General features: G+C 49.3%; 1 protein-coding gene across 2 annotated transcripts; it reads left to right on the plus strand.

Moving 5' to 3' along the window:
* Nucleotides 1-214: 214 nt before the first annotated feature.
* On the plus strand, nt 215-765 carry LOC310775125 (signal peptidase complex catalytic subunit SEC11A-like; the record flags this gene model as incomplete). 2 transcript variants are annotated; one of them, XM_083635217.1, is made up of 2 exons in its annotated part: nt 215-375; nt 526-765. In XM_083635217.1, the coding sequence occupies exons 1-2, from the start codon at nt 226-228 to the stop codon at nt 763-765; spliced, it is 390 nt and encodes a 129-aa protein (XP_083491343.1). In that variant the 5' UTR covers nt 215-225. The 2 variants fall into 2 exon arrangements, with proteins under 2 accessions (XP_083491343.1, XP_083491342.1); XM_083635216.1 differs by having other exon boundaries at nt 215-765.
* Between the last annotated feature and the right edge of the window lie 717 nt (nt 766-1,482).

Below are 1,482 nucleotides of genomic sequence, written 5' to 3' on the forward strand. Positions count from 1 at the left end.
GTTACTCAAGCAATTGTGATATCATCAGTGATGTCACCAGTGATGTCACTCAAGCAATTGTGATCTCATCAGTGATTTTACCAGTGATGTCACTCACGCAATTGTGATGTCACCAGTGAGGTCACTTGAGCAATTGTGCCTGACGTGCATCCATATGTCCGCTACTTTCAACTTTTTCGTGTGATTTAGGTGTTTTTCTATACACCGGTAGTAGTGTTTGAAACAATGTTCTCTTTAGACTTTCTTGACGATGTTCGTCGCATGAATAAGCGACAGCTCTATTACCAGGTGCTGAACTTTGGTATGGTCCTGTCCTCGGCACTGATGATGTGGAAGGGACTAATGGTTGTCACTGGCAGTGATAGTCCTATTGCTGTGATTCTCAGTGGGAGTATGGAGCCGGCTTTCCATCGAGGAGACCTGCTATTCCTGACCAACCGGCTGGAGGATCCCATCAGGGTCGGAGACATTGTCCTCTTCAGGATAGAAGACAGAGAGATCCCAATAGTACACAGAGTACTGAAGATCCATGAGAAGGAGAACGGAGACATTCAGTTCTTGACCAAAGGAGACAACAATGCAGTGGATGACCGAGGGCTGTACAAGCAGGGGCAGCAGTGGCTGGAGAAAAAAGACGTGGTGGGAAGAGCCAGGGGGTTTGTGCCATACATTGGAATCGTTACCATTCTCATGAACGACTACCCCACATTCAAGTATGCTACTCTCTTCATGCTCGGTCTCTTTGCATTGGTCCAACGGGAGTGAGATCTCCAAACTTCAGGACTGAGTGGAAGGATCACTCACATCCCGGAAACCTCTGCCATGCCTTTGAATGAGAAAACAACTACATGTAGTATAACTTAACTGTTTATTTACATAGTTGCTAGACATTTCGTCTCGACAATTTTTCAGTGGCTCTGTCTCAAACAAATCAAAAACAACAAATGGTGTGGAAGAGAGGTGCGTTACCGGCAACATAACGTGTGTGTGTGCCTGAGACAAGAAAAGACAAAGTACAAAATCAACAAAGTATGCTGCTCAAGTCAGGTTTGGTGAAGCACCAAATCCTTCATCACTTGTGTTAGTGGTAGGGAGTGGACTTGGTGCAGGCGATGTGTGCCCAGTGCCTGGCGGATCCGGATCCGACACACGTGGGCCAAACTGCGAGGACATCTCTTGGCCTTCAGAAAGACCCGGAGGGCCTCTGGATCCGCCCTCACCTCCAGCTGTGCCTGCTCCCATGTCACCAGGGCTGTGTCAGCACCGTGATCCAGGAGCAGCTGGACGAAGGCCGCATTGCAGCTGAACCTCAGCACCACCTCCAGCAGTCGAGAAGCCACGTCACGGCTCAGAACGCCAGAGGCCTGGAGCAGCAGGCAGAAGCAGTCCAGGTGGTGACAGAAGACGCTGATGTAGAGAGGAGACCTCTCAAGGGTGTGAACACTGCCCATGTCAACAACGACACGGAACCTAATGAGTTCC

The sequence above is a fragment of the Poromitra crassiceps genome (genome assembly GCF_964638095.1).
Source record: "Poromitra crassiceps genome assembly, chromosome: 4".
NCBI lineage: Eukaryota > Metazoa > Chordata > Actinopteri > Beryciformes > Melamphaidae > Poromitra > Poromitra crassiceps.